General features: G+C 32.2%; 4 protein-coding genes across 5 annotated transcripts; 2 read left to right on the top strand and 2 right to left on the bottom strand.

Moving 5' to 3' along the window:
- The first annotated feature begins 1,102 nt into the window (after nucleotides 1–1,102).
- LOC100784019 (rho GTPase-activating protein 5) lies at nucleotides 1,103–5,549 on the top strand. The gene is made up of 5 exons (XM_003538064.5): nucleotides 1,103–1,836; nucleotides 3,362–3,482; nucleotides 3,709–3,828; nucleotides 3,970–4,200; nucleotides 4,820–5,549. Exons 1-5 carry the CDS (start codon nucleotides 1,457–1,459, stop codon nucleotides 5,360–5,362), a joined length of 1,395 nt encoding a protein of 464 aa, XP_003538112.1. The 5' UTR covers nucleotides 1,103–1,456; the 3' UTR covers nucleotides 5,363–5,549.
- Nucleotides 5,550–9,953: 4,404 nt separating this feature from the next.
- On the top strand, nucleotides 9,954–10,682 carry LOC100779724 (protein FAF-like, chloroplastic). The gene has a single exon (XM_003539114.4). The coding sequence runs from the start codon at nucleotides 9,954–9,956 to the stop codon at nucleotides 10,680–10,682; it is 729 nt and encodes a 242-aa protein (XP_003539162.1).
- Nucleotides 10,683–12,216: 1,534 nt separating this feature from the next.
- On the bottom strand, nucleotides 12,217–15,803 carry LOC100782945 (uncharacterized). 2 transcript variants are annotated; one of them, XM_014764121.3, is made up of 2 exons: nucleotides 13,834–15,803; nucleotides 12,217–12,477 (listed from the first exon to the last, which is right to left on the bottom strand). In XM_014764121.3, exon 1 carries the CDS (start codon nucleotides 15,522–15,524, stop codon nucleotides 14,949–14,951), a length of 576 nt encoding a protein of 191 aa, XP_014619607.1. In that variant the 5' UTR covers nucleotides 15,525–15,803; the 3' UTR covers nucleotides 12,217–12,477; nucleotides 13,834–14,948. The 2 variants fall into 2 exon arrangements, with proteins under 2 accessions (XP_014619607.1, XP_040862926.1); XM_041006992.1 differs by having other exon boundaries at nucleotides 13,860–15,803.
- Nucleotides 15,804–16,363: 560 nt separating this feature from the next.
- Nucleotides 16,364–19,942, bottom strand: LOC100782407 (uncharacterized protein At2g27730, mitochondrial). The gene is made up of 4 exons (XM_003538061.4): nucleotides 19,767–19,942; nucleotides 19,310–19,444; nucleotides 18,236–18,274; nucleotides 16,364–16,749 (listed from the first exon to the last, which is right to left on the bottom strand). The coding sequence occupies exons 2-4, from the start codon at nucleotides 19,415–19,417 to the stop codon at nucleotides 16,549–16,551; spliced, it is 348 nt and encodes a 115-aa protein (XP_003538109.1). The 5' UTR covers nucleotides 19,418–19,444; nucleotides 19,767–19,942; the 3' UTR covers nucleotides 16,364–16,548.
- Between the last annotated feature and the right edge of the window lie 4,620 nt (nucleotides 19,943–24,562).

Genomic DNA, 24,562 nt, shown 5'->3' with positions numbered 1-24,562 from the left:
TATTTTGATCAAATAGTAATTGACTGATATTTTAGTCAAATTTATTCACTAGTTATGTTGATAATATTTTTGTAATATTTTTATTTCTTTTTATCATGTAGATTCTTTTATTAATGATAATAATTAACAAATAAATAAATTTATCACACTTTTTTTTTTATGTTTGAGGACTAAAATTTTAATTTCCATTTTTATAGATAAATTTATCAGCACATAACGCATAAAAAGAATATTTACTCAAATTTATTTAGCGTCAAATTGAGGACAAAGACAAACGAGGTCTCAATCACTTCAAAAGGACATTGCTTCACCCCACTTACTCGAGGGACATTACTCGTTTGCAAATAAAAATTGATTTGGGTCTTATCCATAAAAATGAAGTTCTAGTTATTTAATAAAATAGAAAATAATACATAAAATTGTATTGATTATTTTAGTAAAAGCATAATTTTAAAAGTTGTATCAACTAGACTTGTTCAATGGTAAAAAAAAGAGAAGAAAAAAGACTGGTTCAATTCAATGACCATTTAAACTATAAATTGATTTGATTATCTCTCCTAAGTCCTAACAATCTAAACAACTAGTGGAGCATAAGTTGGTTAAAAGGTGAGCCCAAAACTAGTACAGCTAGATTTTTTTTTTTTTGATAAAGCAACGATCTTTTTTTTAATATTTTAAAAACGTTCGAGCATTAATCAAGGTTTATATATGATATTGTTATTACATAAATTTTTATGATGATTTTATTTCATAAAACATGTAGTAAGATATTTTTATGTTAATTTAAAATTTTATCTGATATTTTTATGTTTAGTATAAAATAAATTATATATTTACACATTCATCTCATCATAATTCATTATAAAAAAAATTCATTATTTATTTTCCACCATACATATCCCTAATTAAAATCTAAACGTGACATTTGCAAGATTCACACATGACACATCCTAATTAGTAATTAGAATCCAATTGCAATATCTCCAAGACTCACATCAAAAGAATCTACTAAATAGAAAAGAAATTGCAGACCAGATTTTACATGTGTGGCTCGAGCTTTGGATACTTGTGAAATGTAAGTTGGATAAATGACACAGAAGCTCTCTCCACCAAACACTATTATTGCTCTTAACTACTGTTGCGCTGTAAAATAAAATTTCCACACTCTTCTCTTCTCTTCACTTCAATTCTTTCCCACCACTTTCTCCCCACACCATCATCTTCTTCTTCACTTCTTCAACATAACAAAAAACAACAACTCAGCTAATGACTCTCACGTTCCACATTGTTGGGCACCCTTTTCGTAGATCCAACTCCAAAAAAATAACAACTTTCCTTCTTTTCAGTTGAAAAAAACTACTTCATTTTTCTTATTTCTTTTTTTATATTCCAAGAAAAGGTCTTTCTTTTTTGGTTTTTGTTTTTTGTTTTTTGTTTTAGTTTTTCAGTGGCAGCAATGACGGAGGTGCTTCATTTCTCATCCTCTTCGTCGCCAGCCACTTCTTCTTCCGATGGCATTCTCCAAGAACCACCACCACCTTCTTCTGTGAGCGTGGTGGTGGATGGGTTTTCTACGGTCACCGACTGTGACGCGCGCAGGGTCACGGTCACCGACAGAACGCACCAAGAGCTTTCTCTTCTGGCAATTCTTGTGACCCTTTTGAGGAAATCGCTGATTGCTTGCAACAAGAGCGACGAGGGACAGGGCGCCATGGAGATTGGGTGGCCCACTAACGTGCGCCACGTGGCGCATGTCACCTTCGACAGGTTCAATGGCTTCTTGGGCTTGCCTCGTGAGTTCGAGCCCGAAGTCTCCACAAGGCCTCCCAGTGCTAGGTACGTGCGCTACTGCTGACTCATCACATAATGCTACTATGTTTTTTCTTTCCGGGTTACCTAATATCGGTAATGAATATCTATTGACTTTGTTTGTTGATGAGTAATTTTTGTTCGGAAATCTCACAGACCAGTTTTAGTGCAGTTTTCGAGTTTTGTTAATGAGTCTTGGTGGTGTGTGTATATCATTATTATCTTTGCCGTTTTTTGAAATTAGCATATATGGATTTGGTCACTTGTAGTATTTTTTATTTTATATTTGCATGTGTGTATTAGATCGTGTTTGGATAAATTTTTCCATAAACACTTGTAGCACAGAGAGGAAAAAAATAAGGAGGTGTAATAAATTTCGTGTTTATTCCTTAAGTTAAAAATAAATATATGGAATTAACTTTATAAAAGTTCTCTCGTCTGACTTCTTCAAAAGTTGAGAGATATAAAAGTTGAATTTAACTTGGGATAAACTCTATGTGTTTGGATGAACTTTAACAAAATTGATTTTGAATATAATTGATTTTGGTTAGAATTGATTTTGAAGTAAAATTCAGTATAAATATTTTGATCCAACGCAGAAGTTACTTAAAGTTGTTTTAGCTTAAAATCAATTCTACACTAGAATCAATTTTGACTTCTTCTCCAATGTGAAACGAAACATGTGAAAAATTATCTTAAATTAATTCTAGACTCCAGATTCTGTAACGTGGAACCAAACACGCACTAAATTCTTTTTACTTTTTTTATTTATGGAAAACGGGAAAAGTGTTTCTAAATAGGACCTTAATATATTATCATTGGATGTCACTCCTTTGATTAAGATTATTTATTGGGTAGGATATATCATGAAGTTTGAAACGAATTGCAGCTAATTTTATCTTCCTTGTTCTGTAACCTTTGCACTTAGTGGGATAAGACTTCTGTTATTGTTTGTTTGTTCTATAACCTTTGCAGTGTAAGCTGTAGGCCCTCACTAGGCCATTTGCCTAAGGAGGTTGCATGGTGGGTTTTTTCTGTTTGAAGTTTGGATAACTCAAACAAGAGGTATATCTTCTTCTCTAGGGGTGATGCATCTTAATCATGAATGGGTTTTAATTCATTAGAGCAGAAATTGATTGATGCTTCTGAAGATTTTTACTGTCTTGATCTTGTTGGTTTGCTTATACTTTGTGTCTATAAGATCTATGGGTTTGTAACAAACTGGTTGAGCTGCCTATACAATTTGGTAAGCCCGTCATTATGAGCCTATTTAATAATGTTTGAGTCACATTAAAAGCCATTTAATTTGTGGATTTCCTGTTTTATGATGACTTCTGCCTATATTACTTGCAAATGTTATATGATACAATACAAAGTATAAATAGTTTGCTTTGAAAATTTGGAAGTTCTTTCAACCTTGTATGATATTTGTAGTTAGCTGTATTTGTTGTCAATAAAGATGTTGCTTGTCTTTATTATGATTCATGGTGGAAATACCTATCTGATGTTTGATTTTTGGGGTATTCTTTTTTGTTTTCATTTTCATGTTTAGTGCAACTGTTTTTGGAGTTTCAACAGAATCCATGCAGTTATCGTATGACACGAGAGGGAACAGTGTGCCAACCATACTGCTACTAATGCAAAGGCACTTGTATGCTCTCGGAGGGTTGCAGGTTTATCACCTAGATCTTTCTTTCTCAGCTTTGCTTCTTGTCACATTTTCTCATGGTGTTGAATTGAACAACTGAACACAATTTAGAAAATGCCAAAAGGAAAAATGACATTCCTGCTTTATAATTCACCACTCTATACAAATTTGATCATTACTTCATTTTAAATATGACTACTTGTATGCTCCTGCTTGGTTAAACAGTTGAATACTTGAATTCATCCATGCAGGCAGAGGGGATTTTCAGAATTAATGCAGATAATAGTCAAGAGGAGTATGTTAGGGATCAATTAAATAGGGGATTGGTCCCAGAAGATGTTGATATACATTGTTTGGCAGGACAAATTAAGGTATATTAAATCAACAATGAAAAGAAACATAGTACATGCTAAGAAATACCTTGGTTGCTGCTTACTATCTATTTTTTTAATGATTTTGTTTTTGTGCGAGAGGTGTATGATATTGGTTTTGATAATCTTGTGCTTTTCAAGGCTTGGTTTAGGGAACTGCCTACTGGTGTTCTGGATTCTTTATCACCAGAGCATGTAATGCAATGCCAGACTGAAGAGGATTGCGCTGAACTGGCCAGCCAGCTACCTCACACCGAAGCTTCCCTTTTGGACTGGGCTATTAATTTAATGGCTGATGTTGCCCAAGAGGAACACTTGAATAAGATGAATGCACGGAACATCGCCATGGTTTTTGCACCAAATATGACTCATGTGAGTTCCAATTTTTTATTTTTTTTAAATTCTCCAATTTACTAAAATGCATGTGGACATCTTGGAAATCCAACTGAAATTTTATTCTGAGTGAAGGATTTTCTGTACTACTTGTTTGAAATTGGCCATGTTCTCCTTCTGGTCTCAAATACAAGAAAAAACACTTGGTCTCAAATATTAGAAAATTTCAACTAACTTTATCTTATTTAATGTTACTATCTCTAAAATGCCCTTCATTTAATTGAGGTGCTAGGTTCAATGACTTTTTCTTATCCTTGATATCAAGTTCCAATGAAGGGTAAGTTGGGAAAAAAATATTTTTTAATTAAAATTGATGTAATCAAATGTGGTTAATTAACTTTCTTAATTAGTGTGACATTTTTTTTTTCCTTATATTATTTGATACCAAAGGGAGTATTTACAGCTGTAAAAGATTTAGTGTTTCCTTTTGTGTCTTGACTTATTACATGGTCATTGTGATTTGTGACAATACTTTTTACCTCTAGTGAAGTCCTGACAGTGCCATTTTTGTCCATAGAGTAGTGAAGATGCCAATGTGATATAGTTGATCTATCTTATGGTAGGTTTCAGTTACAGAATTTAGTCTTTCTGGTTGCAGATGGCAGATCCTTTGACTGCATTGATGTATGCAGTTCAAGTGATGAACTTCCTAAAGAATCTTATATTAAGGACACTGCGAGAGAGAAAGGATTGTGTGGTAGAATCGTCTCCTGGATTTTGTTTAGAGCCTTCTGATGAGAACGGGGACAGCAGTCTTCCGGAGTCCTGCCAGCAAGATGATGATGTTGCTGCTGAAAATGAAGAGGCCGGGGAAACCTTTGTTTCTGAGAAAACTGAATTAGAATGTTCGCCTGAGTCCCTCCAAAGCAAATATTCAACTGAAGGAGGATGTGGCAGTTTGATAGGCTCTCCTGAGAATCTGGTTTGTGAGGAGGACTTGTATTGTGAGTTTCCATCCAAAGGAAACATCGGGAAGAGTAAGAGTGTTCAATCAAGTAATTCCAGTTCTAAAAAGGGGTCCCAAAAAACCAGAGGCATGCTCCAACCTGTGATCCATGCAACAGTGGCTGCTGATAAAAAGGGTATTAGCAATCTGAGCCGCATAGATTCGAGATCAGAGCGGATAGAAGCCTGGCGGTGAAAGAAGAATCACTGTGATGGAGTGTAGTTTGATTCTGATTGTGCATTGTAGTTGTAAGTTTGTTTCAAGGACAAGTTTGTGAAGTGGTTCAGATTTTTTTCATTTTCCTCAGTTTGTTTAACATGTCTGATTTCTAGAATGACACTATGATAAACACTACTGAAATAACATTTCCCATGTGTGTTTACTTGTGTTCTCAACTACTCATAATTATTCCTGAATGACAGGCCATTCACCTGTCAATGTTGCAATGTATAAGTTAATCACTTGCGGATTCTTACTCTACCAAGTTGCTAATGCTAAGATACTAATATCGTATGCTAACTAATACCTAAATCACTTCTCATAATATGGTATCCATATTGACAAAGTCAATAAATGCTTTACTTTAAAAACAATTGGTAAATGAAGCCTTTATTTTGCAATAGTCTTGAAAATATAAATTATGTTTAATACTTAACATGCAAAGAAAGTAGGATTAGCACGAAGATGTTTTAGAAAGATTTAGAATTATTCAAGATATGAAGTCAAGTCAACCAAGACATGTGTTTACATTCTCTTGAAATTATAATGGGTCCAGCTGCAAGAGGGTCATCTACAATTTAGAATTTTTGTAGGTTTTGTTTGCTCTCATAGGTGTGCACCACTACAAGAACAAATACGAAGTTTGATACTTTGGCATATCCGCATACCAACATTTGGTAGACAGCTTTAGAGCTTCACCAATACAAAATCTGATTTTGACATTCAATTTTACATCTAAAAGATGTGACTTAGGTTTTATGTTTCCATGTTACTTTGGATTTGTAAGCATTTGCACTAGAACGGTTGCTTGACTCATAATGTAAAAAAAGAAAAAAGAAAAACGAATACATTCATAAGTCACACTTTTGGGGATTGGTTATACGGTTTTGCCAAGAATATAGTAAGTGATAATACCTTAATTCCCAAGTTGTGGGGCATCTTAACAGCTTTGCAAATTGCGTGGGACAAGGGATTTCGTTTTATTATTCTGGAATATTGTGATTCGAAGGTGGTCATGCAATTGGTGCTATCCAATGTTGAAACTAAACATCCCTTCTGGAGTTTGATCGATCTCAGCAATTACATCCTTGTTGACTAAGGTATTAGTTATAATAATATGGAGTAACACAACTCCATAACCCTCCTAGGGATGTTTATTTTATGTTACTGCAAGCTTGATGTAGTGGTGTTGTTGCTCATAAAAAAAAAAAGAAAAAAAAGCCTTAAAAGGTAAAATACATTACTCATTTTGTTAAAAATACAAAAAGTAATTTTGTAAGGTTAACAATTTTTTTAACCAAACGACCTATTGGTGAATTAATATATATATATATATATATATATATATATATATATATATATATATATATATATATATATATATATATATATACTTTAAATGTGTTATCAAATATGATTATGTGAGATCAATAATATATGACAAATTTGGTAGATAATTTTGTTTTTCAAAGACGTAATCATAAATTTGATCCTTGATCTGTACATAAAAAAAATATTTGTTAAAAAAGATCAATTCCTTAAATGAATCTTTAACACTTTGAGGGATTATTATTTGTGAAATCTATATAATAATAATAATAATAATAATAATAATAATAATAATAATAATAATAATAATAATAATAATATGGTTAAATATAAAATGAATTGGCGACACAAAATATTAAAGTTTATATTGACTATATAACTTCAATATTTGTGATTTATATATTATTCCAAAGGTTAATTTATACACTTTAATAATTTATGCACGAATTAGTGTAAAAAGAATTTACATTACTATTTAATTTAATTATAATTTTTTATGTATAATAAGTTTTTTTAGTCTTACAATATACTTACCATGATTTTTATATCGATTGCATATTGTAAAGTTTTTAACACTGAGAATGCGCATAAAAACAAACTCCTAAATAATATAGTACAGTGGAAAATCACAACACATTGCAATTTGCATTGGCATTCAATTTTAAAGGACATATATCTAAGGCGGTGAAAGTGAGAGAGCAAAGTGAGAATAAACCATTATTGAGAATGAGCTAGCAAGTGTTAAGGAGCTAAGCAACTCGAGTTCCTTTCAACAATGATAAATTAATAGTGATAGTAGCTGTTTGTTCGTGGGGTGGCTATCTATACTTGCATAGGATTGTGAAGGCTATAACTAATTCCAAATTCCAATTGCTACTTGGTACGCAGCTAGCAAGCAAGCAAAGGCGATTCCAAATTTAATCTGCATAAATTAAAGGTTTTTTTTTTTTTTTTGTAGAATATAAAAAAATGAACTAAGGCAAGAGCAACTACCTACAAATCACAGCTTACATGAAGTGCAGAATAGATTCATCTGAGGAAACTTTACCTTCTGTATTCTTGTCGAGAAAAATAACACCCAGAATTCTAAACTATGAATTAATACATCTCATTGTTATTGATACTATATATTTTTTTTAATGTCTCTCCTCTTATTATATTATGTGCATATTTGATACTTCATTGCGCCAAGTTAAATCCAAATCTCAAAGAGAAGTTAGTATTTTTTTGCTCATGGTTATTTGCTCTTTTTTTATATATGCAGTTTTTTTTTAGATTAATGTATAAGAACGCACGTAAAAACAAACATGTTATAATCATTTATAATATTCATATCAATTATTACATTTATATTTTCTTCTTCTTTTTATATAATATATTATAAACATGTTTAGATCTAGTGGCAAGAGTTTGCAGTACTATACATGAGATCATAAATTCGAACCTCAATGCGATTATTATACACACAAAAAAAACATATTTAAATAAACTTATTCATACACATCTAGAATAAGCAAATTTAAATATGAAAAAAAGGGAAATTAAATTTTCTATAGTTAATCTAAGGGGTATTGGATTAAGATTTTAAAAGATTATTTCAGTATAAAAAAAATCTTGTGAATTTTAAAGATTATATAGGAATATTATGACTTATCAGATTTTCTTTACAAATTTTTTATGATAATTTAGATTTTAATAGATTTATATAACAATTTAAAGGATTTGAAATAACTTTACAGATTTATAAGATTTAAAAGGATTTTATGAATTTTTAAAAACACATTTAAAATTACAAGATTTAGTGAAAATAATAATAAGAAAGGATGAGATTTGGATAAAAAAGTAAAATCAATATAATTTTTTTTAATCTCTTAATAATTATATTGATTCTAGTTTATTAACTCCTACACTAACATTTCTTTCAATATCATCTTCTCATTCTCACTTTTGAATTTGAATAATAGATTAAAAATTATATGTTGATTTTTTTATTTTTTTAATTACTACAATTATTTCATGATAAATGTAATAATGATATGTTTAAATGAGGTGTAATAATAAACATATATTAGAAGGGAGTAATAAGGTGAAAAATTGGTAGGATGATTATTAAGTTATGTGGATGACGAAACTAAGGATAATAGTACAGAAATATTACATTAAACAATTGATGAATTTGATGAGCATAATTAATATAAGAAAAATATGATTAGTCTTAACACATAAAATAAATATTAATTTAATTTAAAAAATAAAGGAAAAGATGTGATGAGAGAAGAAGAAAGTCTAGTCATCAATAAAAAAGAAAGAAAAAAGTCTAACAAGATCTCAAAGGTTTGGGTGAGATTGTTTAATAGATATTTAATTTATACTAAAAAGTCTAATGAAATCCATCAAAATCCTTTCTAAAAAAATAATCCATTAAAATTTATATATTTTTAATACCAAATGATTTTTATAAGTTATACAAAAATTATAATTGAATAACACTAAATTTTGTTGTCTTCTTTAAAAAATCTTAAAAACTTTAATTAAATATCATACAACTTATTTATATTATTTACAATTTTTAATTGAATACCACAATATTTTTTTAAAAAAATCTTTTGAAATCTTAATCTAATACACCCCTAATTATCTTCTTTAAAAAGATTGTTTTTTGTATTCTTCTTTAATTTTTTCTTTTTGGTGCACCCCTAATTCCAAAGATAATAAAGATTTAAATTAAATTTAAAATCAATAACATAACAAACTAACGATATCGAATCAAATATCTTTTCAAAACCTATTCTAAAAAAATCATTTTTTAATCATTTGTACATAAAAAAAAATTAAACGGTATGATATAGCATACAATTATTGATATCTTTCATTTTTCTTCATATACACGTATAAAAAAATATACCCTAAAATTAAAGGATACTAGTGTGGAAGCTTAACAACAAAAAGTCTATGCACTTCTATAGCCACCCATTCATATGTATGCCCACATCATCGGATAAAATTAAAAGATACGAAAAATCACACCTAGATAGGTAACAATAATACAGCATATTCCCCTTGATTTTTTTGTTGTGCAGTTTCATGCCTCCTTTTTCTCTCGTACTCAATCATCACCAGAACCTCAACAATTTATAATATACATATATATACACTTAATTTCTTTCTATCTTCCTTCTTCTTTTTGTGTGCCGTTTTCTCAAGAAATTGATTAACATCAAACCCTATTAACTAAGCCATGTCAGTGAGTGGAAGCCTTCAACATATCTTTGAAAACCCTTCATTGCCAGAAAACCCTAGCCTCCTCGAATCCCTCTCAGGGATTCGAATCAAACCACCCGTGAAATCCATCCACTCCTTCACCGAGATATTTGGTGAACTCCATTTCAAGGAAAACCACCACCACCACCACAACAACAACAACGAATATGTTTCAAACACCACTCCAACAACAACAACACAACACAAAAACATGCATCTGTGCACTGAAGGGCTTGGCTTTGAGAGCTCCGATGATGTTGAAGACCGCAAGAATAACGAGGTAAATAGTGATGAGAGAGAGAACGAATGTTATGAAAACAAAAAGAGTTTAGGGTTGGAAGATTGGTGTGAATGGAGGACGAGGTCGTCAATTAGGGTTAATAATAAGAAGAAGAATGATGGGGTGGAATACCCTCCTCCGATTTCCAGCATAGGGAGGAGTGGGAAGCCTTGTGTTAGCTTCATGTCTTATAGGGACAATGGGAGGTTTGTTCTTAAGGAAGTGAGGATACCCATTCAGGAGTTCTTGCATGCTCATAGGGAAGATGGGAGGTTGAAGCTTCACTTTGTGCAGCCTGATCAGGATGATGACGACGGTGACTGTTGCAACCAAGAAGAAGAAGAGGATTATGATGAAGTAGAAAGTGTAGTGGGAGAAGAACATATGGGAAAAGAAAATGATGATGAGAGTGCTATAGATATCTAGTAAATATTGAAGATGATGTCTAGGGCATTTGTGGATGAAATAAGTAATTGGAAATTTTATATATTCGTGTATTTTGTTTTCTTCCTAATATATAATGATAATGTATGATATACTATTACATATGCTATTTTTGTTATACATCACAAACAATTATTTCTGTGAAAACATCTATTTTTGAGTGTTTACAACTAGAAAAAGATGGAAAGATTGCTTTAAGCCAAGTAGTGATAAAATGTTTATAATTAGTGTCTTATACATCACTAACAATGATTCAACGATTCCTGGAAATTAAACATTTAATTTTGAGTGTCTACATCTTATAGTTATTTATTTTTTAAAAATATATTATACATTAATTTGAATTTATTTAAAGAAGTATTAATTCATTTTTTATAAAGAAAATATAGACTTAATCTATTCAAGAACTTTTAATTCAATGACTGAATTGTTGGGAAAAAATGTAAATTATATTAAACCCAAAATGATATAATAATAAACGAGGCATATTTCGCATTTAAAGAAAATCAAAAATCTCCCTAATACAAGAAGACCTATATCAAGATGCTAAAACAAATGCAACAGGTGCGAAAATCAGCTTGTTCCTAGACAGTCAAATGCAGTAGACTGTAATTGCTATAGCCAGACAACGTAATTTTCCTTGAACACCTGATGTGGATCTCCCCCTAATGAGTCAGTGATGCATTGTAAAGAAGTGAAACGCCTGCAGAAAGGAGCCAAATCACGAATGTGAGCCCAAACTTGGAGAGATTTCCTGCAAGAAAAGAACAAATAAGCATTTGACTCAGGCTCATTTGAACATAAAGGGCAGCAGGAATTCTTGTTCAAAAAAGTAACTTTGTCAAGAGTAAGCAGCCGATTCCTTTTAGCAAGCCACAAAATGAAAGACATCTTAGGGGGGATTGCCGGGTTTCATATAACAGAACATCAACTAACAGTAGGCTTGACACCTCTAATGTATTCGTAGACTTTGCCAACAAGCAATTATTCATTGGTGCTCTAAGACTGAATTGTTATTTATAATATGCAAGAGTTATTGAATAGATTAATTCTACCAAAATTAAAAAATATTATTATCAAATAAAATTATATTTAGGAAAACAAATTTTTTACGGTTCTTAGGATTATTAGTAGACCCATCCTATAGCTATATAATATTACTGATATCACTTTCTACTCAATTGTCTGTATATATATTTAGTTTTAACTTTTACGTAAAACTTGTGTCCTCCAATATTGGGGGAGTGGGGACTGGAGAGAGAATTGGAATCCTATATCCATTTGTTGTCCCACTTCCACTCTATTGCCATCCACACAAATGATGCAGGTTCATCTTGTTTACTTGCATTGGGTTTGTATTTTACAGATTCTATCCTAATTCCAAGATAGTTTTAATTTACCATATTTTAAGACTTTTCTTCTTTTTTTTTTTGGAATTAAAACTATCATCTTAACGTGTGTTTGAATTTGCATTAATTTGGTTCCAACAAGATCACATCATTTCACAATTAGCATATAAGTTTGTAATTCTAACTTCTGATTTTCACATTAGTTGCACGTAAAGAACGTAACTGATACAACAATACATATGTTTTTGTGTGACTGCTACAACCAAAACCAAAATAGAGAACATGCAATGCTGAAATGTTCAATCTTCTAGCTTCTTTGCAGTTGAAACTTTGTCAGCTGATATACCTGTATGTGCTCAACTACTTGTTTTGGCATCAGTTACTGAAGCCCCTGAGCCAGCATTTTGCTTTACTTCTGGTTGAGGACCCTAAATTAGAGAATATAGTTACCATTAGGTTCAAAGCATACATTTATAAATTATAGACAAACAAATTCACGCACGGAGAAAGAACAACTAAAATGCAATGGACTTTCAGTATAACCTAAAAAGTATTTTACCCCAAACAAAGCTGAAAAAAACAAGGTAATTGAAACTGCTAGATGGTAATACAAGTTTTTTTCTCCACATTTTTCTCTGTTAATTTCTGCTAAGAAAATATTTGTCATTTAGCCCATTTTTTCAAGTTTCCATTTTACCAACCACATCAATTGTCACAAAATATGTTTCCTATCTCATTGTGTCACCTTACCTAGAATCAGATTTCATTGACTCATGCAACCTGCATAAACGATGCAAGCATACTTCGGCACTGGCAAATAATAATCAAGTTCCATAACCATAGTAGTATTAGCACTTGTAAGCATGTGTTTCTGAAGATACAGACAACAGATTAATTGTGGACTTGATTGTAAAATGTTGCAAGATAGTCAACCAACATTCATCTTATCTTTTGGGAAAGGGTCTATACTACCATGTAAAAATAGTCAACCAACATTCATCTTATCTTTTGGGAAAGGGTCTATACTACCATGTAAAAATGAGATGGTGAATGGTAAACTTGTTATTATATCAGACTCTATATTTGTTGACTAATATGTTGACAGTATTTCTTTATGGGTGTTTAATGAGCAGCCAGGGATATCCGCAATCTGTGTATACGGTATACTCTTAACGCTAAGATATGATAATTTGTGCTAAATCTATTATAGGCAAAATTTTGGGTCAAACTAGCTTATAAGGCAGTCAAAATAGCTTATAATAAAGTGCCTTACTAAACACACTCAAACAGTTGGTGAATTTTTCTTTTTTATAGAGTGTTCTTCCTCTGCTTGCACTGGTTTCAAAACTAGGCGATTGTGGTTGGATAAGTTACTCCTAACCAACAAACCACTTAATCGACCAGCTTTCTATAACCGTGTTCTAGACCCTATTACAAGTTTCCTCAAGGTAAAATTTATCATTGTTTTCCATAATAGTTTATTGTAATTCAGAAGTAAAATAATAAATAGGTTGGGAATATATGTATTGATAGTCTTTAGCATTTTAAAGTTCTTTTTTTGTGTAATGGATTTTACAAGGGTAAACAAGTCGGTCCTAGATAATTGAACAAACCCAACCCATAATGCATCCATCCGTCCATGTGACACCACATAAAACTGGTAAAAATTCTCGATCAGAAAATAAATGCAGAGCAATGCTTGGATGACCCATCAATTAAGTACTTTCAACTTTCAAGAACTTCATCACATATTATACTTAAATCAAAGAGATTAAAAAGAATACCAAAAGAGTAAAATTCAAGGGCATGCCTTGTGAGCAAGCTTCTCCAGCTTCTTTTGCCATCATCGAGCACGAACCTCTACTGATGTAGATAAACAGTACCAACAAAAGCTAGCATCTCTCTCTACAGTAATTGAGAGAATTGGCAAAAAAATATGGATGTATACTTTCTTTTATAGTTTCATCAACAGTACAAGAAGATATCGAAGTTAAACAACAATCTATTTACTAGGTAAGTGAGGTAGACTAAAATTGAAGATTAACAGAGCTCAACAGTGAAAAATAATTGTATCCTTATGTTAGCAGATAGAACCTAAGGCAATCCGTATGGATCAAATTCAAAAGCTATTATTTTCATGTTAACATTAACAATGCATACTAACATGCCCTTCAAAAGTAACTAAAAGCAATGGTTTCAGAAGCATATAAAATATTGAATCTGCATAAAAAACGCATCATACTAACATACCCTTCATCTCAAGCTCTATTCCCCCACCCCCCACCACACCCCCTATCAACCTTTAATCATCTTCTACTCAAAATTTTGCTTTAGTTACTCTGCTTCCAGTTTTTCTTGTCAAGGGTTTGTTTGGGTAAATTTCTTCACAAATACTTAAAGAATAGGAAAATAAAAAGATACAATTAATTGAGTTTCTTTCATAAGCAAAAATTAATTTATTAGCTTAACATTTATACAAGCTATCTCATTTATCTTCTCTAAAAGTTGAGATGAGTTGATTTTAGTTCATGTGAGAACTCAAATCTCATTTTAACTTCCTATTTAGTTATCAAAATATATAAAAGTCTAATCACACAATACCACCTGCAAAGTTATCCCAATTAAAAATAATACTATAGATTAACATAATTAAAAGAGAGAGAGAGAGAATAAAAACTTTTTTAAGGTTTCGTTTAATTTCTTAAAGTTAACTTTTTTTTTTTATCATTTTGGTCCCGAGTCAAGGGACTTAAGTGATAATAATATAATAACATGTTTGAAGATTATTTGTTGAAACTTGAAAGCATGAAACATCAACTAAAAACTCGAATTCCATTGCAAAACACAACAATTCCAATTAGTAATTCCTACTTCCCAGTGCTTAACATATCTATCCACCTCATTGCTCACTCCCCAACGCCGCTGCGGTGAATACTTCAAGCTCGGAGGTGTTTTCCTGATCAATGACGTCGAGAAACACGGGATCGACGGTGACGTGGCTGTCCACGTGGACCTTGAAGTTATGGTCCCACCACATGACCCTGGCGGTGCCGGCGATATCAACCGCGGCGTCGAGGAACATCTCGCGGCGCGCGACGTCGTGGAGGAAGCGCGTGGCGTGGTGAGCGAGCTCGAGCGCGTGGAGGCGTGCGGGGAGGCGGAGGAGCTGGCAGGAGCGGGGCGGCTGGGAGCCGGCTTGAACCTGAGCCGAGCCGAGAAGAGAACCTTGGTAGAAGATGGACATGGAAGTGGAGGAGTAGTGGATGGGGGCGATATTAGGGTTGGTGACGTGGACCGTGAGGAGAACCTCTGCGTCTAAGAGAGGGAAATTGAGTTTTAAAGAGGTGAAGTTTATGGAAATGAGGTGAAATGTTGGGTCCTTGGGTTTCGCGGATATTAGGGCTGATGCTGCCACTGCGGATGCTGCTCCGATTATTGCTGAACTCCAACTCCATTTTGACTTTTTGTTGTCCATCGCGATTCAGTCAACGAGGTGTGAGTGATGATGGAGATACACTGAATACTGCAGAACGGAGAAAGGAGAGGGAAGGATGAGGATAAGAACTCAGACCAATGGGATTTTACGATAACGACCTCAGCACGTGCGGTTTACTGCTTCGTGGTCGCTGGTCCACTTTCAATGATTTTCCTTTTCAAGAGATGTACAAAAATATCAACTATAATTATAATGGTTGTCAATGATGAAGTGACAACAGCAAAAATAACAATTGTCAAATGTATAAAAATCAAATTCAAAAATTTTTTATCTTAAAAATAAGTGTAAAATGTTTTGAAAATAAATTAAAAATCATTTTAATTTCATTTTTGTTAAACACCATTTGTTTTGGAAAATACATTTGTAAACAAAAACCTAAAACTCGAAACCAGGCCTCAACTTTCCCCGCTTTTCAATTCTCAATTTGTAATCCCCCAGCAGTCATTCACATCTCCCTTCATTAATCATTATAATGTCTATTTTATTATTTAATGTTTTCAATTTATTGGTACTACAGCCATGCTCGTATCACCGCCTACATGCTCAAGTTTCTACGGCTTACATAAGAAAAATTGATTTTTATCCATACCCCTACTAAATGGCACATTTTACTTGAGAGTTGATATTGAAATGAGACAACCATGACGGGTCAAGATGTGGTCTATTCCAAATATTTCCTTCTCTATTGGCATTTCATTCATACGCTAATTCAAGTTCCGGCAACATACAATCTCACCCTGCTAATGGGCAAATGCAAGTGATCATCACGTGCAGATGCAGTTGATTCATTTGAACGAATAGTGATTAGTGAAAACAAATTTTGATGCTCGTCATGCTAAGTAGCACCGAGAATATATCGATAACATGTAAATCATGAAACATTAAAGGAGTAATTCATGATAATAGTAACATGGAATGAAAACAGAGTTAGTAGTGTGGTCATTTATTTTTGTGCAACCGCTGCAACCAATACCAAAATGGAGAACATGCACCCCTGAAAGGTTCAATCCTGCACTTCTGGCTTCTTTGCAGTGCCTTTAAGGTACCACCCCAAAGCCCCAAGCATTGTTACAGTACCAGCTACAACTGCATAATTCCGGTACTTGTCAGTTGAAACTCTGTCAACTGATGTTCCAGTATGTCCTGAGCTACTTGGTTTGGCATCAGTTACTGAACCCCCCGAGACTGCTTCTGATTGAGGACCCTGAATTAGAGTATATAGTTACCATTAAGTTCAAAGCCGATACTGAGACAAGCAAAATGCATACACAACGGTAGAACAATTTCTTGCAAACAAGTTACAGAAACAGAAAGTTACACCCACGGGAAAGTGACAGGAAATCAAGTAAAATCAACATTGTAGAGTTATTGTCCTTATGTTAGAGACATGAGTGGGATAAAAATGGAATGGACTTTCATTTTAACCTTACAAAATATCCAACCCATAGGTTAGTTGAAAAAAAAGGTAAGTGAAACACTTGATCGATAGTAAAGCAGAAGGGTTATGTAAATAAATAATGATAAATTGGACTTTGTTGTTTTTAGTACTTAAGAGAGGAAATGAATCAAATTTTTAGTTCAATTTATTTTTTCTGTTAATTTTGCCAAGAAGCTACTACCATAATAGCCCAATTTATCATTTTAGCAAGCACCAATTGATGAAAAAAATGTCATTTCTCTCTCCTTAGGTCACCTTACATAGAATAATATTTCATTGATTCATACAATCTGCATGCTAGATGAAAGCAATCTTTGGGCACAGACAAATAGTAATCAAGTTTCATAACCATAGCAGGATGTGTTAGGACTTGTAAGCATTTGTTTCTGAAGAAACACTGATACAGACAGTAAATTAATTATGGACTTGATTCTAAAATGTTGCAAGATGAACCACCATTCTTACTATCTTATCTCATGGGAAATGATCTATCATGTAAAAATGAGAAGGTAGATGGTAAACTTGGTGCATTCTTGGACTCCACTGATTAACTCAATATGTTGACAGTATTTCTTTATGGGTGTTTAATGTGCAGCCATGAGCCAAGGATATCATAATCTGTGTACACAGAATACTTTTCATGCTAAGATGTGATAATTATGCTGAAACTAAATTTCCAAACAAAGGGGTGGTGAACTTTTCTTTTTATAGAAAATGTGTTCTAGACCCAATTACAAGTTTCCTTATACCAAATAACAGTTTAACATTTGAATTTAAAAATAAAATAATAAATAGGTGTTGGGCATACTAAATTTCCAAATAAAGGGGTGGTGAAATTTTCTTGTTTATAGAAAATGTGTTCTAGACCCAATTACAAGTTTCCTTATACAAAATAACAGCTTAACATTTGAATTTAAAATAAAATAATAAATAGGTGTTGGGCATCGCATATGCATTGATGGCCTTTGATATTTGAGTTTTTTTGTTGTGTGTAAATGTGTAATGGCTTTTAAATGGGTAAACAAATCAGTCTTAGATGAGTTAGATCATTGAACAAACAAAACCCAGAATGTATCCATTACATTCATTTGCCACAACATAAAACTGGTAAGAATCCTCAATCAGAAAATAAATGCAGAACAATGGTTTGATGATCCAATAATTAAGTGCTTTCAAGAAGTTAATCAAATATTGCACTGAAATCATAACAGATTGAAAAAGAATAAGAAGAGAGTATTATTCAAGAACAAACCTTGCGAGCAAGCTTCTCCAACTTCTCTTGCTCAGCTTTCTGCAATACAGAAAATAAGTAAACAACATATATGTTATTGTCAAGCACAAACCTCTACCAATGTAGACAAACACTAAAAACAAGAGGTAGCACCCTTCTCTACAATAATTGAGTGGATGGGAAAAAGAAATGGATTTATACCTTTACATTTTGACCAACATGTACACAAAGACGTTAAGATTAACAGAGAACAAAAGTGAACAAATAATTGTTTCCTTCTGTTAGAACTTAGAAGTTAAAACCTAAGGTAATAGGAATGGCCCTAACACACTGGATAAGACTATCCATAAAATTCCAATAGATTAGTCAAGGCCAAAACAAAACAAAATCATTTAAAAACCTCAATGCACTTCAGAAAATAATAATTTAATGTTCCTCAACATGTGCAGAGGATGCATAAAGTAGTCTTTACTAACATCATATTTGAATAAAGAAATATGATGTTAGTAAAGACTACTTTATGCATATTGTGTCTGCAATAAAAACTCACTATACTTTCTATGCTGGATGCCGCAACTATCCCAAAAGCTTAAGTTGTTGAGTGAAAGCACATAAATAGTTTCAGATCACATATCCCTTCTCACAAAAGCTCTTTGGGCCTGAAGCATAGACAACGCACAGGTCTACCCAACCTTGTGCTGAGATTTAACCACTTAGTCACAAAGGCTCTGATTCCATATCATAAACCAATTATTCCAAAATGTTAAACCGTTGGGAAAAATCACCGAAATGATTTTATATCTAACAATACCAAAGCTAATATAGCCCAATTTATACTTCATATAGAACTTCTTAACCCCTAGAACACCAAAGCAAATCCGAATTACGCAATACTCATCCCTAAACTTAAATAAATATCTCAATAGTCAATTCTCAAACATAACAAGCACAAACAACTGCACCACAGGCAAAAAAAAATAATGCTAAGGAAATTAGAAAGGAAAAACTTCTGAACACGCAAATTTGCTCTAATAGCAATACATTACACTAAAACTTTCAATCGAGAGCACAATAAAACCAAGCTTTCGAGGTTACCTTAAAGTAAGCATTCTCTGCAGCTTTTTCCTCCTCGCTAAGTATTTTCCCAGAACCACTGCTAAATAGCCTTCTGGATCCGTACCTTGCAGCCACACGTGCAGCCATTGGAGTTAGTTAAATCTTCTCCTCTTTCTGTAAACAACACAACGATTCGCAAGGTTAATTTTACATTAATTAAGAACAAAGGCACGCTAAAATCAGAGCTCAATTCCACATATTCCGAAACATTTCACCGAAACATCAATAATTTGATACAAATCTCATCGAGTTTTCCAACAAATGGCGCTATTTTAATTAAAGACGAGAAATGAAAATCTCGTGATTCTAGCTTTGAGCATTGCATTTTTTTGTACAAAGTTCATAGACACAGATTCGCGAGAGCTAGAAAATCCGGTCCAAATATTATTTGAAAAAGTTTCTATCGAAAATAATAAAAGAATAGGAAAAAAATTACCAGACTCGGTTCAGTGGAGAGCGCAGAGAGAGAGAGTTAGCAGATGCAATGTGTGAGTCGTGTTTGTTGTTGAGGCGCTTAAGAGTTTAGACCCTTCCCTTGAGGTTGACGGTTCAAATACGGCACCGTTTGGATTTACTCTATTCCGCCCTTGCACTCTCACGAAGGCTTGTTTTTTAGAATAAAAAAAAATAAAATAAGATAAATAAAATATTCAGTAGGTGCGATACAGTTATAAATTGATTCCTGAAACAAACATACAAATTTAGTGTTTATAGAGGAAAAGTGCGATAAATTGATACTACTAATAATTTAATAATAAATTAATCTTTAAATATCAAATTAATCTTAATAAAATATTTATTGACAAATTAATGGTTTTAACATTAGAAATTTAATGATAAGATAATTTGTTAATAAATTATATTTTTTTATGATTAATTTAATATTAAGTTATCAAGAAATTAATTTATTACTAAATTATTGGTAGAATTAATTTATTATATTTTTTTCATATTTAAGCATTAAATTTATATTTTTCATATTTTATGAACTAATTTGTCACCATATCACATATTTACTCCATAAAATAATAGTAATGTTCACACTTCTATTTTTGTTTTATTCAAGCTCTGTCTGTAGACAAATGTTTGTGAAATATAATTTTCCGCAAATTAAAATCGTTTTCTTAAAAAATTTTATAAAAGTAATTATTTGTTTAACTGAATTATTGTTCTAAATTTGTATATTGTTATACATAGAATTAAACAAATATATAAAATTGAAAAATCTCAAATTGTAATAAGTTTTTGAAATTTAAAATTATTTATAAACAAAAATATAAATAGTAACAGACAAATGTTGTTTGAAACATACTTAAATTAACACAAAATATATCTATAAAAGTTCATTGGGGAAAAAGTTTCCATAAAAATATATCTATAAAAAATAAAGTAACACAACTGAAGTGAAATGCTTCTATATTAAAAGTCCAATCCTCTTTCAGTTGGTTCTTGATTAATGACAATTTTATTTATACATCTTTATAGAATTATAGTCGATGCTTGAATTCGTCCATCTTAGGTAGAAATAACAGTATTTTTTTTGTCCTAGTTTATGAACAATATGAACATAAAAAAAAGTAATTTGATGAATAAAAGAAAATATGAGTTCATTGATACGGGCTACCTGTTAATTTAGACATATGACTTAATTAAAACGATATATAAACTTATTTCCATTTTTTAAAATTATATATGATTTACTTAAAACGATAAAAAAAAAAAAATTTATTTAAATTACATTCCTTTTTAAAGAAAAAAAATTAAAATCACATCAAGACAAACATGACATCTATATCTATATAAGAAAAATGGAGTATAGCAAAATGTCTATTGTGCTCATGGCTGAATGATTGACATGTGACATTTTTCTTGATTTTTTGGTCATTTTGTCTCTTCCTTTGTTTGCACTATTTTGTTTTTTGTTTTGTCATATGTCGCTTTCTGATTGACGGATTTCAACTTTTCATTTAATTTCACTTAATAATCAGAACTATCATCACCACATGTCGCTTCCTGATTGGTGAATTTAAACTTCCCATTTAATTCTACTTAATTCCACAACTTTCTCTCTCTTGCATTTGTGTTGCGTTTTCTCTTTCTCCATCTTTCTCTTCCTCAGTCTTCTCCTCTTTTCTTCTCTTCTTCGCTTTTTGTTTCTCCTCTATTGTTTTTTTTTTTTTGAAAATTATCTTGTGTCATTTTTGTTATAAGAATTGTTGCTGATTTGTCCATTTCATTTATTATTTTTGTAAATATGCTTAATGTTGTATTTTAGCTTCCAAAGGTTTTAGGTGCGTCGACTCGAGGTTACTACTCTGTTCTTTTTCGGTTTTTTTTTATAAAATTATCTTCTGCCATTTTTGTTACAAGAGTGGTTGCTGATCTCTTTTTGTTTCTCTTTTGTTTTTTTTTTGTTTTTTTTTTAATTATCTTTTGCCATTTTTGCTACAAGAGTTATTGTTGATTTTTTGTGGTTTGATTTTTGGGATAGGCTACAGTAACAACGACGGTGCTGAAGGTGACAGCGCTTTGCCCATGCAAGGGTTGCAACAATAGAATTCAGAGGGTGGTTGTCGGAGAAGTTAAGATGAAGATAGAGGTTCTTCTATTTTGATTTAATTCAAACGGTCTTTATGTTTTTTTTTGTCTTTTTTTTGGTTGTTTGATTTTTGGGACAGGCTATAGTCACAACGGCGGTGCTGACGGTAACACCGCTTTGCCCATGCAAGGGTTGCAACAATAGGATTTACAGGGCGGTGTTGAAGAATAAAAGTGTCATTTTTATCTATTTATTGATTTGACATTTATTTTTTTTTGTGTTTTTTTATTGCCGTGTGTTGAAATGGTGTGGCGTAGGAGTTAATGACGTTTGCCGCTGATCTTTCTCAGCCTCGCCACATTTGCCTGGCAAAATCAGGTTTTCATTTTTTATTCTAATATTACTTCAGGTTTTTATTATTATTATTATTATTATTATTATTATTATCATTATTATTATGATTATTATTATTATGATTATCATTACTCAAGTCAAGTGACCATGACTATGCTAGGGTGTTGTCTACGATATTCCTGTGATTCAAATTTGTCTTCTGAATCAAGTTTTGTGATTTTAATTTTGTAGGTTAATTTAGAATATCTTGGTAGAGTTGTGTTCAACACAAATGACAGGAACTGATTCAGACACAACTATCATTGATGGCCTGGGTGTTGCTGGATGGGGAGTTAGTGGAATAGAAGCAGAAGTTGCAATGCTTGGCTAGGTAAAATTAACATGCTAAATTGTTATAGAACCCTCTGAGTTACTTTTAAAATTAGAGAATTAAATTAATTTATTCTCTAAGTATCTCTAAAAAATTCCAATTGTCTCATTTCTTTTAACAGTATGCATGTTGTTTGTAAAAATGTATAAACCTGTGTAGTTTTGACCATTGGAGGACTTATTGTAAGAAATATTTATTTATCTCATATTTTTGCAGCCCATGAGCATGGTCCTACCAGGTGTTGTTGGGTTCAAATTATTAGGCAAACTCTAAGATGGTGTCACCGCTACTGACTTGGTGTTGATTGTTACACAAATGCTAAGAAAGCATGGGGTTGTTGGCAAGTTTGTAGAGTTTTATGGTAAATACTAATTTTGCTGATACCAATTTTCTTTTTCTGTGTTGCAGGATTTTGGTGGTTGTTTTGACAGTATGTGATAGAGTTGGTGATACTTTTATATTTAGAATAATTTTAATTTTACATACAACGGAAACAAAATTCATCCCGTGATTCAAATTTGTCTTCTGAATCAACTTTTGTGATTTTAATTTTGCAGATTAATTTAGAATACCTTGGTAGAGTTGTGTTCAACACAAATGGCAGGAACTGATTCACACACAACTATGATTGATGGCCTGGGTGTTGTTGGATGGGGAGTTGGTAGAATAGAAGCAGAAGCTACAATTTTTGGCCAGGTAAAACTGACATGCTAATTTGTTATAGAACCCTCTGAGTTACTTTTAAAATTAGAGAATTAAATTAATTTATTCTTTGAGTATCTCTGAAAAATTCCAATTGTCTCCTTTCTTTTAACAGTATGCATGTTGTTTGTAATAATGTATAGACATGTGTGGTTTTGACCATTGGAGGACTTATTGTAAGAAATATTTATTTATCTCATATTTTTGCAGCCCATGAGCATGGTCCTACCAAGTGTTGTTGGGTTCAAATAATTAGGCAAACTCCGAGATGGTGTCACAGCTACTTACTTGGTGTTGATTGTTACACAAATGCTAAGAAAACATTGGGTTGTTGGCGAGTTTGTAGAGTTTTATGGTAAATACTAATTTTGTTGATACCAATTTTCTTTTTCTATGTTGTAGGATTTTGGTGGATGTTTTGACAGTATGTGAGAGTTGGTGGCTGTTTTGGTACATAAGATTTATCTCTTACTTGAATTCTGAATTTATTTTTTTATTTTTTTTTCTTTGCAATTTAATTTTGCTTTTGGAGACATTACCCTCTTCTGAGTTCTGATTGATGTATCTTTTTGAAGTTGAAATATTGAATTGAATTAGACACTAGCCTTATTTCAATGTTGTGCATGTGCAACATGGTGCTATAAAGCTCCTGCCATGTGTAGCCCATCCCTAGCCCCCCCTCCCCCCAAATCTTTCTGCAAGCATATAACTTCAGGCCATTTTTGCACTTTTTTTTTCACAGAAGTTTAATTAAACTATGTGCACTGCCAATGTCTTTCAATCTGTGAGATTTTTTGTTTTGTTTGTAGGTAGTACGTTGTCACAAATACGTTGGATCTACTAAATTGTGCCACCTACTAAGTAGTTCAATCTACACTGCTGTGTTTGGAAAGTCATTACTCTAATCCCAGTCGTACCTGTTGTTATTTACTGGGATTTTTTAGGTATGTATTTCTTTGACTCACAACAGTGATAACTACATGTTTCTTTATATATAACGTGATGTATTATGTAATCAATTATGATCATTGAGAGTGAACCTTAGTAACCCGTTTGAGATTCTATACAACGATTAATACGGAAAGTTTGCATTAATCGATGTATTGAATCTTGAATTGTCCGTTTGGACAGTTTGGGAAGACTAATTTTTAATAGTAGATTATTACGTATAAGTTCATTTTCTTTTCTTAAATTTGTCAACATTTCTGTATAGTTCATTTCCCTTTGTTCTCCGAGTGCATACTTGAATGTGGTGGATGATAATATG

This window comes from Glycine max, chromosome 11 (assembly GCF_000004515.6).
Source record: "Glycine max cultivar Williams 82 chromosome 11, Glycine_max_v4.0, whole genome shotgun sequence".
Lineage (NCBI taxonomy): Eukaryota > Viridiplantae > Streptophyta > Magnoliopsida > Fabales > Fabaceae > Glycine > Glycine max.
The sequence above is the reverse complement of the archived record's forward strand: the minus strand, read 5'-3'. Positions and strand labels throughout refer to the sequence as shown.

Excerpts from the sequence above, each read along its gene's own strand:
- LOC100784019 (XM_003538064.5), top strand. The coding sequence starts at position 1,457 with ATGACGGAGGTGCTTCATTTCTCATCCTCTTCGTCGCCAGCCACTTCT. Across the intron at positions 1,837-3,361 it reads ACAAGGCCTCCCAGTGCTAG|TGCAACTGTTTTTGGAGTTT; the intron begins GTACGTGCGCTA and ends TTTCATGTTTAG. Across the intron at positions 4,201-4,819 it reads TTGCACCAAATATGACTCAT|ATGGCAGATCCTTTGACTGC; the intron begins GTGAGTTCCAAT and ends TTCTGGTTGCAG.
- LOC100779724 (XM_003539114.4), top strand. The coding sequence starts at position 9,954 with ATGTCAGTGAGTGGAAGCCTTCAACATATCTTTGAAAACCCTTCATTG.
- LOC100782945 (XM_014764121.3), bottom strand. The coding sequence starts at position 15,524 with ATGGACAACAAAAAGTCAAAATGGAGTTGGAGTTCAGCAATAATCGGA.
- LOC100782407 (XM_003538061.4), bottom strand. The coding sequence starts at position 19,417 with ATGGCTGCACGTGTGGCTGCAAGGTACGGATCCAGAAGGCTATTTAGC. Across the intron at positions 18,275-19,309 it reads CAGAGAATGCTTACTTTAAG|AAAGCTGAGCAAGAGAAGTT; the intron begins GTAACCTCGAAA and ends TCTGTATTGCAG. Across the intron at positions 16,750-18,235 it reads TGGAGAAGCTTGCTCGCAAG|GGTCCTCAATCAGAAGCAGT; the intron begins GTTTGTTCTTGA and ends ACTCTAATTCAG.